Here is a 17257-nt window from a genome sequence, read left to right on the forward strand (position 1 = left end):
ATCCAACTATGTAGGTTATCACCTTCCAGATTCTGTATGAGCAGGAAGCTAGATTTGGGAGAGGAGTCAGAACTCAAACCCAGTGACTCCTACGTGAGATGCAGATACCCCAATTAGCACCTTAATCACTAAGACAAACACCTGATACAATTTATCTTTCAATACCATTTAACTGCAAATGTTTTGAAGTACTTTCATATATATATATGTGTGTGTATAGATATCTTTACATTTTTATATTTAATTTTTGCATTCAAAAATCTGTGAGAATTTTTTTTAAACTGGCTATTTCCCTTAGACTGATTTTTCCAATACTACTGCTCCACAGTACAGTAGTTCTTCCTAGGTACAAACATGACAGAAAGACAGAATGTATGTTAATTCCTCTGTCTCTATTTTCTGTAGAAGACTCTGCTTTTGTATTTCACCAAAAGTAATAAAACTACGTAGAGTTGGATGACTGATACTCAACTGGCTTATTATTCCCAATATGATTGAGTAATTAAATTATATTTATGTCTGCTACTCCATTCACAATTGTCCTAGATTTTTGGACCCTCCCCAGAAAGTTATGACTTTCAACTTCACTGCTAATAAAATATTGGCCTGGATTGGTCTACCCTCTGGCTCTGGAAATAAGCCACAACAGTTGTTATTAAAGCTACTTAAGTAAAAGTAATCTCCATTCTATGTAGTATTGCTTTCAAAGTAACTATTTGTGGTAATGCAAATTAGTAATACCATTATGGAAGAAAGTATGGAGATTCCTCAAAAAACTAAAAATAGATTCACCATATGACTACATCATCCTTCTGGGAATATATACAAAGAGAATGAAGTCCACATGTGAAAGAGATACATGTATACCCACGTTTATTGTAGCATTAACACAACAGCAAAGATTTAGAATCAACCTGGACATCCATCAGTGGATAAATAAAATATGGCATATATACACATGGAATAATAATCATGAAAGGGATGGAATCCTGACATTTGCAATGAAATTGATAGATTTGGAAATAATTATGCTATGCAGAATAATCCAGACAAAGATAAATACCACATTTTCTCTCTTATGTGAAATCATATGCACACATACACACACATAACTCACACATGCAAAATGTTTGGTGCAGTGGTTAAGATTCAGCCCAAGATGCCCACATCCTGGATTTAAGTGCTGCTTCCACTCATAATCTCAGCTTTCTGCTAATGAATATCTCCGAGGCAGAAGGTGATGGCTCAAGTAATTGCACCCTTCCATCCATGTGGGAGACCCAGATTGAGTTCCAGGCCCCCAGCTTTGTCCTAGCTCAGCCCTCACTGTTGCAGGCATTTGGGTAGTAAAATAATGGTTGGATTCTCTGTCTCTGTCTCTGTATCTTTCTATGTCTAAAAAATAAAAACAAATAAATAAATAAGCAAACACATAAATAACTTTCAAGAAAACACTACAAAAGAGTGTGATCCATTGCTCCCAACATAGTAAAGATACCAGGGATATAATATAATATACAGTCTCTTCATATTTTTTGTCCTGTAACTAAATTTCAGTTACTACTATTATGTTACTTATGCAATGAATTATTTCCTAGAGCGAATCCACAGTTGAGTCTTCTGTGACCATCACTGTGTGGTGAATATGTTGGGAGTATAGTTTGCCATTTCCTCCTGGGAATGGTACGTACGCTAAAGAAGAGTAGATGGTAGTGGGATTGCATTGTCAAAGACGCAGTCCTTTCCTACTGAGAACTTCTACACCAAAGATTTAAAGGAGATTATGGATATAGGGACTTGGCACCAGAAGATAATCAAGTAGGAAATGGAAAAACATTGAGCTCAGATATATGTTAATCCTGGCATTCTCTTTAGGTGGTCATTTTAGGGAAAACTATATAAAAGTTATCATAAATTATTTTCAAAATTTATGTGTTTCACTTATCTTCTGAGATGTTTTAGTGATACGTTCCAAGACATTCAAATGAAGTATAATATATCATCTAACATTATTCTATCTCTTTCCTTTCTTAACACTTCCATTTGTACTGAAGTAAGTATAAGTAATGTAATTTATTAAGATCAGTTTTCTATAAACAACTCTTCATTGCTTTTTCCCAATACTCAGATTCTTAATATGAAATTCAACAGTGCTTTTCAGGCAACTGTGGGAGTGGCAGCTGATTGCATTTAGGAGTTTAGAGCCCTCCCCAAATTGTTTGCCATGTGCCTTAGAGACCAATGTAGTTCCATTTAAAAGCAAGCATATGTTGACTAAATGAGGCAGGGCTACTCGAGACTTCATAAAAAGGAGATAGGGAATTTCAATTCTTAGCAATATTTCTTTTTTCCTTTCTCACCACTAGCATAACACTATCAGAATGAGGTTTCAGAGTCCACAGAGATTGAAACTGTTGGATTAAAGACTTCTTAATGAAGCCAAATTACTATATGTTGCAAAGAATTGGAATCAAGTTTATGCATAAAGAAAGTTTAGAAGGAGTTTATTTATGCTTCCCCTCAGAGTTTATAATTTCTATTCACATTAGCAACAATAAATCATTTTGTCCCATTCAGCATTTTTCTTACAATTCATTCAGCTTTCAGAAATGTTAACTATTTTTGTAGATTCATAGGCTAAAATCCTAATAGTTTTGGCTAGAACACAAAAGTGAACTATGATATTCAGATACTTTTGCATGCTTTGACTAAAGTGCTTTTATTCAGGTGTCTACATTTCATTCCTCTCAATTAATGTGCACTTCTCTATCTCCATGTAGTCTGCTGACCACAATAGCAAAAGAAAAAGTTAATTGGAATTTATCTTTGATTTAGATTATTATTTTAATTTTAATAAGATAAAAAATAAATAATTTTAAAATAATTAGTGGTGACTAAAATCTTATAAGTACATTAAGATACCTGATCATACACATGAAATTATAGTTGTCAATTTTACAAATAAACATATATTAACATACAGATTTAAAGTAAAATATATCAATAGCAACACATGTACCTAATTTTAAGCCTTCCTGTTTTTTAAGGGAAAATTAGTACTAGAAAGATGAAAAGTATATGTACTACATAGTAAAGCTTACCTGTAGAGTACATAATTCTCTTTAATTAGTCATCTCACTAAGTGGAAAAATAAGTTTTAGTGAAACAAATTAATAATTACATTTACAGAAACTTTCCTAATCTATTTTATTTTGAGATACGTAACCTAATTTTTTTATTGTATGTTTGTAAAAGCAACCAGCCATGTTTTCCTAGAAATATTTTTATTAAAGTAACTTAGATTTGAATTTAAAAATACAGGATTTTTTAAAGATTTATTTATTTGAAAGGCAGAGTTACAGAGAGGCAGAGGTAGAGGCAGAGAGAGAGAGAGAGAGAGGTCTTCCATCTGCTGATTCACTCCCCAGATGGCCACAATGGCTGGTGTTGTGCCGATCTGAACCCAGGAGTTTCTTCTGGGTCTCCAACAGGAGTGCAGGGGCCCAAGGAGTTATACACAGAGAGAAGGAGAGGCAGAGAGAGAGAGAGAGAGAGGTCTTCCATCTGCTGGTTCACTCCCTAATTGACCACAATGGCCGGAGCTGCGCCGATTCAAAGCCAGGAGCCAGGAGCTTCTTCTGAGTCTCCCACATGGATTCAGGGACCCAAGGACTTGGGCCATCTTTTACTGCTTCCCCAGGCCATAGTAGAGAGCTGGATCGGAAGTGGAGCAGCGGGAACTTGAACCCGCACCCATTTGGGATGCCAGCACTGCAGGTGGCGTCTTTACCTTCTAAGCCACAGCGCTGGCCCTAAGAAACTTTTAATGTTTAAATTAGTGTACAAAGAGCTCCAATTACAATTGTAAGAAACCAAGAAGAAAGGACTAAGTGTGGTTTTCTGTTTATCTGATTTTATGAGTTGGAAAGTAGCACAACTGGCACTTAGAAAAAGAATGTTAACTTAAAAGGTTTATCTAAAAAAAAAAAAAAGGTTTATCTAAGGGACAGTGCTGTGGCGTGGTGGGTCCTGTGGCACCCACATCCTATATGGGCACCCATTTGAGTCCGCTGCTTCACTTCTGATCCGCTCTCTGCTGTGGTCTGGGAAAAACAGTACAAAATGGCCCAAGTCCTTGGGCCCCTGTACCCATGTGGGAGACATAGAAAAACTCCTGGCTTCGGATCAGCGTAGCTCCAGCCATTTGGCCATCTGGTTATCTCTCTCTTTCCCTGTCCCTGCCTCTCTGTAACTCTTTCTTTTCAAATAAAATAAATAAATCTTTAAAAAAAAGATATTTGTCAAAAAGTTTATCTTAAATCTTACCATCTTTGCTTTTAAGAATATTATCAGTACTTAATTATCTTAATGGGACAACCAAAAAAATTTTTTATATTTGTTTGAGAGGCAGAGAGACAGAGAGTAATAGACAGAGAAGGAGAGAATTCCAATCCTGTAGTTCACTCCCAAAATGCCGCAATGTCCATTACTGGGCCTGGCCATTACTAGGGAATTCAGTCCAGATCTCCCATGTTGGTGGCAGGAACTCAATTACTTGAGCCATTATCACTGCCTCCCAAGGTGTGATTAGCAGGAAGCTGGAGTCAGAAGCCAGAGCTGGATTTAGAACTCAGGTACTCTGGCACAGGACTTACGTATCCTAATCACTAGACTAAACTTCTGCTTCAAAGCTCATGTTTTTAAAATTATTTGTTATTTATTTATTTAAAGAGGCAGAGTGAGACAGACACTGCATAAGGGCCTGGGTCAAGCTGAAGACAGGAGCCACTTGGGTGGCAGAGACCCAAGTGTTTGAGCCATCAAACACCTGCTGCTTCTTAGGGTGTGCATTAGCAGAAAGATGGAACCAGAGTGGAGCCAAGACTTGAACACAGCCACTCCAGTATGTGATACATTTTAAACACTGTGCCAAAAACCCATTTCAACACTCACTTTTAAGTACTAAAATGTACAGTCAAGTATAGTATCAAAATGGTCATATCATCTGTTCAAAGCTTCCACTAATTCAGTCACACACCTTGGCCCAATGGCTTAAGAATGATGGAAATACTGGTTGTGTTTCAATTTCCACTTTTTTCCTTTCCTTTTCCTCATAGCTCTAATGTTGGAAGACAGACATAAAGGAAAAATCTATTACGCTGTAGATTTCTTTGGGTTAGCAATGTATTGTGGCTCTCTACGAGCTAGCGTTCTATATAATAATGTTGTAGATTCTTTGGCACACTCCTGCTCCTCCCTTTCCCCGACTACTGCCCTATAGGCATAGATAGTACTCATGCACTGCATAGATAATCTCATAATCCTGCTGATCTCCTAATTCCCTCCACACTTTCATTTCTTTGTGCTAGGGCCCACTTGCTCAGATAGGCAGTTGCCATTCCATTTTTTCCTAATGTCTACAAGGCCAGCCTTCTGAATTCTGAATTCATCACACAGGACTTGATCACCAATCAGTTATGTGCTCACAAACTTACAGAAATTAAAGTTACCATATGCCATTTTTTTCACTGTACTTCAATTAATCCAATATTTTTCCAAAACTAAGTAATGAAATCAATTTATTGGCTTTGACCACCATAACGTGTTATGAATTGGGATGGGTAGAATGACATATGGGATGGAATAGAATAGAATAGAATAGAACAGAACTGGATAGGATGGAATAGAAGTAAATTTTATTCAGGTACACACACACACACACACACACACCAACTGCCTTCAGATCTACTCAGTCCCTGTGTGTTCCTCGTTCTAAAGGTTTGACTTAAAATTTCATACAAAGCATATTTTTTAAAAATCTGAAATCCCCAACACTAGTTCCACAGAAGCACCATCCGCTGTAACTAATTCTGCAGCTCTCCTATACTGAACTCTCAGCAGGACAGTGGGATGCTGGCCTCACTTTGAAGCAACCTGGCATGAATTGTTTCCTCTTACAGCCTCCCACAAGTAGCTTGAATGATGACAGCATTCTCCCCTCACCCACATGTAGGCCTCTCCCTCTAGGACTGTATTCTGTCATATTTTTGAGAAAAATATTCTAAATTTCTGTTTTTAATTGCTGGACATAGATGATGGTATTAATAGTTGCTAGACAAGTCTTCTTGTATTTTAGGTACATGTTGTATGACCACTTTTAGCACTTCTCTTCAGATTGTGACAGTATTTATCATGCTGTCCGATCTGGAACTATAACCTAAATTCTAAAACAACAGGAATGATTCTTTTTACAAGTAGCATAACGTTTGATCATCATGAATTGAGAAAATTTTCAGAGGGGATTATTGTGACTCATTTTTTAAATGATTTCAATTTGAATTGTTATTTCCTTCAAAGTAATGTGAAGTTACATTAAGGTATGACTAATTTTGCTAATAGTTTCTTTATCAAGGGCTTTTGCTTCCATATAATGATTGTCCATGTCCTGTGTAGGAGATAAAATATTAAATCTGTCCACACCCAGCCCCTATCTCTTTCTCAGGAGATCCCAATCCTATGTGTTCCTCAAGCAATTCCTAGTATCTTTTCAGCATTAGCTATCCTTCCTAAGCCATTGATCATAAAATACCTTGAGAGAAGCAATCCTCTCTCTTCCACTGATATGAGAGTTCTTCCAGGACAAAGTACTCAAGATCAAACAAGTTCAGGAAATATTATTCTCCATTCCATCTAAACAGTGAGTATTTCCAGTCGGCCTCTTTTTGTGCAACTCATACTCTGGAAGAAACCACCAACTGCCTCCAAATATATCTAGTCTCTTTTTACCTAACTTTTTTCATTTTCCCTCTGTTTCTTGTGTGCCAAGCATATTTCCAGGCTTCCAGTGCTGCTCTCCTTGTTTGGAGCTCCAATTTCAGCCTGCTATTGCAGGCCTTCTGTTTCTTTGTGACCACTCTTTCCTAGCTGACCGAGTTTTAATTGAATCCACTGTTACAACCTAATCCAACCCTGCTCCTGTTAAAAGACAAGTTCCACATTTCTATATAACAGAAGTTTGGAAAAAGATCAGGCCACTAGGTTGCTCTATGCTTGAGTGAAATTACAATGGCTGTTGCTTGTATGTTCCTTTGCAATGGGGGGATTTATTAAGGAGATGCGGTATGGGGGGGAAGCCATTGTAATCCATAAGTCGTACTTTGGAAATTTATATTCATTAAATAAAAGTAAAAAAAAAAAAAAAAAAAGGAGATGCAAAGACTAACAGTGTGAGATGTCTCCAAAGAACGTTAGCTCCATGTTGGAACTTCCCACAATGGTGTTGTGAAGGAGATGCCTTCAGTTTTTTCCATGTTCCTTTAAAGCAACGTGACTGTCTTTGGCACTAATTCTGAGGTATTCTGACTATTTAAGTGCATGATGCTGTTCAATACCAAAGCTATCTTCACCATGGGCTGTGGCAAAGGATTATTTCTAAAGAAGTGAAAAAAAGAATGAGCCCTCCAAAATCATCAGTTTGTAATATCTTTATCTTATACACTAAATACATGTTTTTTCCTCCACAGAGCCCTGCCAGGAAGAGAGCTTTCAGTGTGGAAATGGAGAGTGTATTCCCTTACCGAATCTCTGTGATGGTCACCCACACTGTAATGATGGCTCAGATGAAGCAAACTGTGGTATGTTTTGTTATCTGCAAAGCAGTCGTATCACCTTTGACTCTACATTTGGATTCTACAAATAGGAAAGGGAGATTATGAGTGTGTATTAATACATGTGCTGATGACTGGGGGTATGGACATCTTCTAATGGCTCCAGCTCCTCTGTGCCCTGTCTGGTTAGAAGAGTCAACATGTAGGTCTCTGTGTTTTATTTGTCTCACTTTGGGTATATTGAATAAGTGAGATTTTATTTTTTCTTAGAGTATGTAGGTATAGTTTAAAATATAATTTTGGTAGATTTAATTTTACTTTTTCATACAATTATAAAAGTTGAAAACAGAAATATACAAGTTCATCATGCATCAATATATGAAGTTATTCATGAAGAGCATCTTTTATAAACTTAGTCTCTAAATGAATGAAAATTCAAGTTCAGAAACAACTTAAGTAGACATTTTCCACCTCTATTTGCTTCAAAATGTTTGTAATAGGATAGAGAATTTGATAAAACTAAACAGCAAAAGGGTGAGCACAAAGTAAATAATTTCTGAAATAGGAAGAAACTAAGTGTATAAGATAAGCTCATCATGATTAACTTCATTTTCTGCTTATTTGCTGCATTGATGCATGATGAACTTGCATATTTCTATCTTTTCAAATTTTATAGTTATTTGAAAGGTCAAAGTTAAATCTACCAAGCATATATTTCAACCTAGGCCTGTAACATACTGTAAGAAAATCTATAATCTCTAAACTCTAAGAGAACACTGCGTATTTAGAGACCATCACTTACTCTTATCAACTTAGTTCTAAATGGTCTTCTGTGTGATATAATCTCTTTGCTATGACTTCATAATTCTTCCAGTGTTAGGTTTTTTTTTGAGATTTTATTATTGATTATAGATTAAGAGATTACAACTGTACATAGTTATAAGGAATAAAGTGATTGGATGTTATTATGTGTTTATGCAATGTGGAATGATTCTTCACAGAGCCCTGCCAGGAAGAGAAATTTCAGTGTGAAAATGTCTCCATAGTAAATCTCTGTGATGGTCACCCACACTATAGTGAAGGCTCAGATGAAGCTTGTTGTGTTATGTTTTATTATTTGCAAAACAGTTGACCATACATTTGTATTCTACAAATTCTTCTCATTGACAGATTACCATTGGCCTATCAATTAGCTTATTTGTTATTTTTAAGTTGTACCTTTTTTCAATATTGAGGAGATGTGAAAGTTACTTTCTTGGTATTTTTAAAATATGCAATATATTACTGGGAACTATAGTCACATGGTGCACAGTAGATCTCAGAAAAACTATTCCTCCTGTCTACCTGAACCTTGTACCCTTAGATGTAACATCCCTCTGCTCCAACTCTCCAGTCTGGTAACTACCACTCTACTTTGCATCTGCAGTACGTCTTTTCAATGGCACAACAGACTATGATGGTTTGGTGCAGTTCAGAATTCAGAATGTATGGCACTTAGCTTGTGCTGACAACTGGACCACACAGATTTCAAATGATGTTTGTCAGTTGCTTGGGATGGGGTGAGTAATTCTGCTGAACTCTCTTTTAAAAGAGTCTAAACTCTTCTGTTGATATCAACTTGTGTTTATTATGAAATTCAACATTTATCAAATGTACGAATTTGTAAAATGTCCATGAGCAAAAATAAGAACATAAAAGCCATGAATAGCCCCAATTTCAAATAATAAGCACTGTTATAATCTTTTACAAATAATAGACAAGTATAAATAGATCGTGTTTATAAATAATGCATAAATATTAGTATATCAGGGGCAGACATTGCAACACAACATTTAAGATGTTGATTGGGACTTCCACATCCCACATAGGAGTGCCTGCTTCAAGTGTCAGCTTCTCCAGTTCCAATCCAGATTCCTGCTAAGGCAACCCTGCGAGACCTCAGGTGATAGCTGAAGTAGTTTGGGCCCTGCCCACACGAATTTTCTGGCTCCTAGTTTTGACCTGGATCAGACCTGGTTGTTTCAGACATATGAGGAGTGAACAGTAGATGGAAGACTTTTATTTCTCTCTCTCTCTCTCTTGCCTTTTATATAAATAAAAATAAATCTTTATAATTATCATATTATTAAAATATTAAATATTATAATCTGTTTTTAACCTTGCATCAGCATTTTTCATATTTTTAATATATTTTCCAGATTATCACTTTTTAGGAAAAGGAAATAAAGTGAATTCTGTACCCATGGTGGGGTGCTGATTCCAGGACATTTATGGATAACAAAATACACAGGTGTCCAAGTCCCTTATATATTTACATTTGAAATACATGAAACTTATATACCTTAAATGAAATTTAAAAAAAGAAAATACATATTATGGAAAAAATTTCTCAGTATTTTAATACAACCTATGCATATCCTCTGTGTACTTTAACTCATCCCTAGATTAATAATATTACCTGGTACAATGTAAATGCTTTGTACATACTGGTTATACAGAATTGTTTGGGGAATAATGACAAGATATAATATCTTCATTTGCTCAGTAGTGACACTACTACAAATATTTTCAATGTGTAGTTGTTTTAATCCAGGAATAAATAACCCACAAATATGGCAGAATAACTGCATTCCAATTTGCTATATCCTAATACACATCACTAGTCATAATGGTATTACAGATACATAGATGTGTGCATATACATCTATCTTTGCACCATGTTTACAACAGTTCTGAAAAATTTGAAGACATACAACTGTTGTGTAAAAGGACTTGAAAAAGGCTTGCTCAAGAGGGGTAATGCAAATAAAGATTCCAGTTCATCACTCACCAACAATGCGTTGCACCTCCACATCTAAATTCAGCATCTAGTACATCAAATACCTAAGTTCACCATGTTAAAGTTTTACCTTTCTATCTCAAAAATAATGAGGGGAAAATGGAAGGTAATACATAATAATAACTTATTTCTCTCACATTTTATAATCTGTTAACCCTAACTCACCATTCTAATCATTTGGAATTCATGATTTTGAAGATTGGGATTCCCAAACATATTAGGTCACATGTAGATTTTTCCATGACTTATAGCAATATATCATTTACTAGGTTTCTGTCACATTAAATTATGAGGTCTATAAAGATATCAACTATGATTATTGTATTCATTATCACCTTGCTAACATTTAACTTAATTATTATTTCATAAATAGGTGCTAAATATTCATTGAAATAATAAATTATTATGTTATGAAGGGTCTTCAAAAGTTTATGGAGAATAGAATACATAACATGAGAATAGATAACAATTGTGTTAATCATGCATTTGCTGTGAATTGAACGTGCTAATAAATTCCTTTTAAAAAGTTCATGGAAAATGCATATTATGAAAATGTTATGCATGAATTTCAAAAATGTTTTGCATTGAAGCAAGCTTATCTCTTAATTCTACTTTCCATAATATTTTTCAACACCTTAGTTCATACATATGTACATATAAATGTATCTAGATATTTAGAGATATTCCAACATTATCTTTTCTTTTTCCCCTGAAATGGCAATCAATTTCTAATTTCTTCTAAGTTATTTAAAGTAACAGAGTAAAATAACCCATGCATTACTAAATATTTGCATACATCTTCCACATTTGGTAGTTATTACAACTATTTGTACCTCATCAAAATCAATTTAACATTTTTTCTCTACAAGAATACCTTCTATGACTAGTAATTCATATAATTAAACATTATGATGCATAAAATTTTAAGATGTGTTTCAAAGTATTTTTTAATGTTTTATGTCACAAAATATGTTTTCACTAGAAATAGCATTATGCACATCAGCTGAATTTGTACTGTAGTCCATCAAAGATGTTTAATTCTATTGGAATGAAAGAATTATTTTGTATATTAAAACTCAAGATAAACCCAAGTACTGAGTACAATTATTTTCCCATAGGAATATGCCTGGGGGTCACACTCAGGGTGCCGGGGTGCCCCCAAACTTCTTGCAATTAGGTTGAGACTTTGCAGTTTCTTTTGTCTTCTCAATACATTCTAAATGGGAACAGTTCCAAGCCTCACCAAGTGGTATCAGTCTCATCAGAAAGGCAATCCCTATCAAAAGCCAAGGAAGTGAGTTTTCTTATCCATCACATAAATAATCTTCAATTTGCTTTATGTGTATTAGGAAACTTCCTGTCTGTTTTACATATGTATGAGAGAGTGCATGTATTGTGTGTGAGAGTGTATGTGTGTGTGTGTGTACATGTGTGTATGTGTGTAGTCATCCCTTGGAATCTACACAGGATTGCTTCCTGGATCCCCTGCAAATACCAATCTCTGTGATGCAAAAGTCCATTTCATGAAATGGTATAGTATTTGCATGTAACCTGTTCACATAATCCTGTAAACTTTAAATTTCTTATAGATTACTTGTAATACTTAAGATTATGTAAAAGCTAAGAAAATATTAATACTCGTTGAGGGAATGATGACATATTCGGTACACATAATTTATTTTACATTTTTTTTATCTGTGGGTGTTTAAATTTAGGAATATGGAACCCACAGGAATAAAGGGCAGACTGTGTGTGCTTTCTTTATTTTTTTAAAATGTTGTGGTTATACACCAAGCGGTTTATTTGAACTCCAAGAGAGGACTGGGAGGAGGGTTGTTTATCAAGGAACAGACTACCATGTACACACAGTAGCATGCACACAAAGACACACACATTGTTAAAGAAGCCAGGAAGCTGAAACCCACCCCTTAAGCAATGCTTTGAAAATAAAAACGTAAAGTATCCAGTTTTGCAATTGTGCAGATTGCCAGAGTAAAATAAGATTCTGTTAAGAGTAAATGGAGATCAGAATTGGAATGAGTAGCTGGGAACGGGGACGGAACCCCTAAGGGAACCCTAAGGGAAGAGAACTCAATGAATGGTGAGTTCTTAAGTATTTTTGCAGAGCTAAGGAAATTACTCCATTTGTCCAGAAGAAAGAATCAGTTGCTCTCTTTGGACTTTGCTTACTAAATGGCATGTATTATGCTTAAACAAATACCAAAGATCCTGCCTGCAGAAACTATATCCTAATAAAACATGTGCATCATTGAAGTCTATCTAAGGATGTACCTTAATTGCATTAGTATCACTCAATTCCCAAGTTTTCAGCTTTCATTACTTCTCCATCAATGTTAGTTTTTCTTAAACAGGCTGAAGAACCCCTTCTCAACATAGGAGATTTTCAGATATAAAGAGTCTTCAAGAGGTTGGGTAACAGGAGGAATAGTAATTTTTGCTAAAGAGTTAACAAAACTCTGAAATGGATATATATATATATATTTTTTTTTTTTGACAGGCAGAGTGGATAGTGAGAGATAGAGACAGAGAGAAAGGTCTTCCTTTGCCGTTGGTTCACTCCAATGGCCGCTGCGGCCAGCGCGCTGTGGCTGGCGCACCGTGCTGATCCAAAGGCAGGAGCCAGGTACTTCTCCTGGTCTCCCATGGGGTGCAGGGCCCAAGCACTTGGGCCATCCTCCACTGCACTCCCTGGCCACAGCAGAGAGCTGGCCTGGAAGAGGGGCAACCGGGACAGAATCCGGCGCCCTGACCGGGACTAGAACCCGGTGTGCCAGCGCTGCAGGCGGAGGATTAGCCTAGTGAGCCACGACACCGGCCAATTGTTTATTCTGATTTCAATTAATGCATGAGTAAGTGGCATTGATTTCAGGTTTCTACATTAATGTTGATTTTAGTTCAAGATCCAGTCCATAGAGATGAAGCCCTAGGAAGTCATTTGCTTCCAGTGTCAAAGAAGCAATGCTGAGGAGAGCTTTATAGACTTTGGAATTTCGTAAAGATTAAGCTAAAGAGATTTGTGACTTGACCTTGTTTCCACAACTGATGCATTTGAATGTCCTTGGTGATTGGTTTTCACTGCCAAGGAGCTTTGTATCCTAATTCACTATATTTTGGAGCATCCTCAAATGATTATAAACACAGACATTCTTTACATTGTTGTTTGTGAAATATAACTACGTTTTCTTGAAGATTATATGGGGCTAAGGGGGGTCATTCTTCACAAGGTCAAAATAATCAATATTTTGCTTTGATAGAAATTTTACTTTCAATGTTTTGAATAATATCTCAAGGATATAGCATAGTACTGACTCCTGTATTTGTATGACATAATGTATTGAAAAGGAAACATATAACTTTACTTCATTTTATGTATTTATGTAATATTAGCATATTACATAAATGCTATTTACAAATAATAGCATATGATAAGTATATGTAAGTAAATATATAAAATATGTTGGTTATTCCTGGATCAGAAAGGTAAGCATTAGTGATGATGTCATTTGTTCCATTAGTAAGACATAATCTTTGCTTTAAGGGTTTATGTGACAGGGATTAATAAAGAATAGAGGGCCGGTGCCGTGGCTCACTTGGCTAATCCTCCACCTGTGGTGCCGGCACCCTAGGTTCTAGTCCCAGTTGGGGCACCCGGTACTAGTCCCAGTTGCTCCTCTTCCAGTCCAGCTCTCTGCTGTGACCCGGAAGGACAGCGGAGGGTGGCCCAAGTGCTTGGGTCCCTGCACCTGCATGGGAGACCGGGAGGAAGCACCCGGCTCCTGGCTTCGGATCAGCACAGTGCCGGCCGTAGCTGCCATTAGGGGAGTGAACCAATGGAAGGAAGACCTTTCTCTCTCTCTCTCACTGTCTATAACTCTCTCTCTGTCTCTCACACTGTCTAACTCTGCCTGTCAAATAAAAATAAAAATAAATAAAGCATAGGTAATTTTTAAAAAATGAGATTAATGCAATGTTATCAGTAGAAACTAAATATTAGTTGGCCAGTTCAGAGAAGGGTTCTAGAAAATGGTCCAGGCTGAGTGGATGAAAGATAGTCCTATACAACTGTGTACTGCTTACTTACATGGTGTTTTTCCCAAAACAGATTTTACCCTCAAGTTCACTGACCTCATTTCTTATGGGCCAGCGTCTTTCCAGTTGGAGACAGGGACAAAGAATCGGACTTTTAGTGTGTATAAAGCAAGTAATACATACCACTGCCTTAGACACAGTTCTTGATGAAGGTCAGACACTTGCTTTCTTCAGAAATAAGTCAGGTAATCTTTTTAAAGACTTTAATCTTTGGGCCTGTGCTTATTAAATAGTCTCCACAGTGCTCTAGTAATTGAAAGAAAGTTAGAGCCTTAATGAGAATTTGTCTAGACTGGCGTATGGTAACTGAAAGAAAACTTAGTGAGTTTAAAATGATGTGTGTTTGGTACAGTGGAAAGTAATTTAGGAGTCAATTTATTAAAAAGGCACTGTAGTCTCTCAAGATTATTTATGCAGATAGGGTACAAAATGCAATTCCCCACAGATTCTAGTAAATCATATGAGGCAGATTTCATCAGCCTTTCCTTCTTTTATATTAAAGTTTTTCATTCCCTGCCATTTATAGGATGCATAAGCAAAAGGTACTTTTTAGCATTTTTATGTATTTGATAAAAGTGTGAACGAAAACATTTTAGACTGATGCAAGAATAAACGTTAAAGAAATTTAAAATATTGATTTTAAATGATTTTCCTAGGAAAGCACTCCACCCTATAACTGACCTAGTATATGAATGATGCAGTTGATTTGCCTTGCTAAGCCTTCACAAGCTAGATATCATGAGCACTATGAAACTTTGTAGAATGTAGGAAATATTAATGTCTTAAAAATAGTTAAATATCTGGATCCTAAGAATGCAGACAATGGAGGGTGACAGTTAAGAAGGTAGCTTACGTCTTATCCAGTTAAGCTTCCACCTGCAACTCTAGCATCTCATATAGCTCCCTGCGAATGTGCCTAGGAAGGTAGCAGAAGGGCCAAATGCTTGTGCCCCTGCTACCTATGTGGGAGACCCGGATGGAATTCTTGGTTCCTGGCTTTAGGCTTCACAGCCCTGGCTATTGAAGCCACTTGGGGAGTGAACTAATAATGGAATACTAAATATATGATATGGTAATATATTTCTCTATTAATGTTAGATAAGGTATACTAGTGGTTGTAATAATTACTTTAATATCAAAGGTGAATATAAAGGGTGTTTTTGTATTTGTGTAGCAACTACAATAAGATATGAAAATATCTATAATTTGTTTTTATGATAATATTATGGGTATTGCTGATAATTAGTTATTCACATTTGTATTGGAACAGAGATTAATAAAAATCAAAATGTAATTATTTCATGTGTAACCCCAGCACTCCTGTTTGTTTTCATAGACTACCAAGGGCTCTATGACCTGAGCTCAGAGGTTTTGGACCTGGCTAGACAGAGATGCAGAAGTCTTTGTTCTCTAAAGAGGCTCCTGTGATTCTGATACGGAGGCCGTCTCATACTGAAGGAACATACCATTCTTGGCACAGAACTTGTATAAAACCTACCCGAGCTTTAGCAGTTTGATAGTGCCTGATTATTTTTTTTAAACAAAACATCAAAAAAAATTTTTCTACTGCAATTTGATGTAAATGCTCTGTTGAAAATTATCTCTGACTTAATCCAGGGGTTATCTTAGTTTGTCATTCTGACATAACTTTCTCTACCCCCAACAGACCAGAGCCTAATTGTAGAGTTTAGAAAGATCTCTTTCCAAAGAATATCTGAGGCTGTTTTCACCAACCCACAAACTAGTATTTTCTACTAGGAAAAAACTCTTTATGATTTTGTCCACTAAGTATCTGAAAACCTATTCCTGAGAATTAAGATACTCTTTGATATGGAATTTCACTGATTTTTACTAACAATTTTGGTAGAATTCTTTTATCTTTAATTCAATTTTGGCTTATACTTTTTAATCAGTATTTTGGCGCTATAAAAAGACTTGGGTTTCCAGAAATTACTAAGAATATAATTATACAGAAATTAGAGTAATAAAATCCTTCTGATGTTTGGTATTTTCTTTTTTTTTTTTTTGGCAATGTATAGCTTGTTACATAAAAAACAAGAGTTTGTGTTTATACCACAAGGCAATGGCCTTTATCATTTTCTTAGCTACTGTTATTTGAGATGGGAGTGCCTTCTGTATTCTGAGACACAGACAGGTAAGAATAGGAGAAAACTGAAACACTGTGAATTCATAATAAAAAGTTCCTGTTCATTCTGTTTCTCTAACAGCTTAATCTGCAATTGGCCCTGTATATTCTAGGAAATCAAAGATTATTTTAAATAAAATTGACACAGTCCGATGGAATAATATTCTTTCTTCTCTCTCTCCTTTAATTTTTTTCATCCTCTTCCTTCTTCTGTCTTTTTCTTTCTTCCTTATTTTGTCTTTTTCTTCATATTTAACTAACTTTCTTTCTTTATTTCCCAATATTTTCTTTCATTATCCCTTCTTTTCTTCATACCTATTTCCTTTCAAAAAGAAGTTGACTTATATGTGAAAAAGGCTATATGAAGGGATATAATAGGAACACTACATGAAAAAGCAATCCAAAGACACAGGAAGGAGAATCTACAGAAGGTTACTGTAATTACTATCATATATGTCTGAGATTTCTGGAAATCCATGGAAAATGAAAAATACTAAAAATTCTGTAACTTTCATTATGAGATTATATAAATGTTACCAGTCTTATAAGGAAAGG

At 35.8% G+C, this 17257-nt stretch overlaps 1 protein-coding gene across 2 annotated transcripts in view; it reads left to right on the plus strand.

Moving 5' to 3' along the window:
* The window catches only part of TMPRSS15 (transmembrane serine protease 15), a 146019-nt gene that overhangs the window by 89434 nt on the left and 39328 nt on the right, over nucleotides 1–17257 (plus strand). For both annotated transcript variants that reach the window (XM_070071911.1, XM_070071912.1), the window contains 2 exons: nucleotides 7524–7634; nucleotides 9034–9166. In XM_070071911.1, the coding sequence (XP_069928012.1) occupies nucleotides 7524–7634; nucleotides 9034–9166 (244 nt within the window). The remainder of the gene's footprint in view (nucleotides 1–7523; nucleotides 7635–9033; nucleotides 9167–17257) is intronic.

Source organism: Oryctolagus cuniculus, chromosome 4, assembly GCF_964237555.1.
Source record: "Oryctolagus cuniculus chromosome 4, mOryCun1.1, whole genome shotgun sequence".
Taxonomy (NCBI): domain Eukaryota; kingdom Metazoa; phylum Chordata; class Mammalia; order Lagomorpha; family Leporidae; genus Oryctolagus; species Oryctolagus cuniculus.